This window comes from Geospiza fortis, unplaced genomic scaffold, assembly GCF_000277835.1.
Source record: "Geospiza fortis unplaced genomic scaffold, GeoFor_1.0 scaffold275, whole genome shotgun sequence".
Classification (NCBI taxonomy): Eukaryota; Metazoa; Chordata; class Aves; order Passeriformes; family Thraupidae; genus Geospiza; species Geospiza fortis.
In genome coordinates, this window is record NW_005054341.1 from 743,850 (window position 1) to 744,317 (window position 468).

Genomic DNA, 468 nt, shown 5'->3' on the forward strand with positions numbered 1-468 from the left:
ACCCCCTCGGCCCGGCGGGAGGGAGGAGGGGATACCTATTCCTGTGCCGGCTGCTCACAGAGCGTCACTAATTTCGGTGAAGGCGAACAGCTGCTCCGCGCGTTAATTTAGGAAGAAACGTGCGGTTATTTTTGTGCGGCAAGGTCGGAAGCAAATCCGCATCCTTCTGTGAGCGGCCATCGGCACACCTGAGCTCTAAGATGTCCCAAACCACAACGCCCACCGTAACATAAAACCCAACAGCCCAAGAAGGTGCTGTAAAACAGAAACAACACCGCCCGTGCCGGCGTTTTTGGGGGCACAGGCAGGAGGTGCGCCTCGGAGGTGGGACAGTGGCAGCTGAGCCCGGGCACTCAGGGTTTTGTCCCTGGCCGGGTCCAAGGTGCGACACAGCGAGGCCCGGCGCTGAGCAGAGAGGGGGCTGCGGGGCGGGGAGAGAGCACGGGGGGCTGCCCGCCCCCTGCCCTG

At 62.8% G+C, this 468-nt stretch overlaps 1 protein-coding gene across 1 annotated transcript in view; it reads right to left on the bottom strand.

Moving 5' to 3' along the window:
• LAMP5 (lysosomal associated membrane protein family member 5) overlaps positions 1–180 on the bottom strand; it is a 10,559-nt gene extending 10,379 nt beyond the window's left edge. Inside the window, exon 1 of the mRNA XM_031058272.1 lies at positions 138–180. Coding sequence (XP_030914132.1) covers positions 138–180 — 43 coding nt within the window. The remainder of the gene's footprint in view (positions 1–137) is intronic.
• Between the last annotated feature and the right edge of the window lie 288 nt (positions 181–468).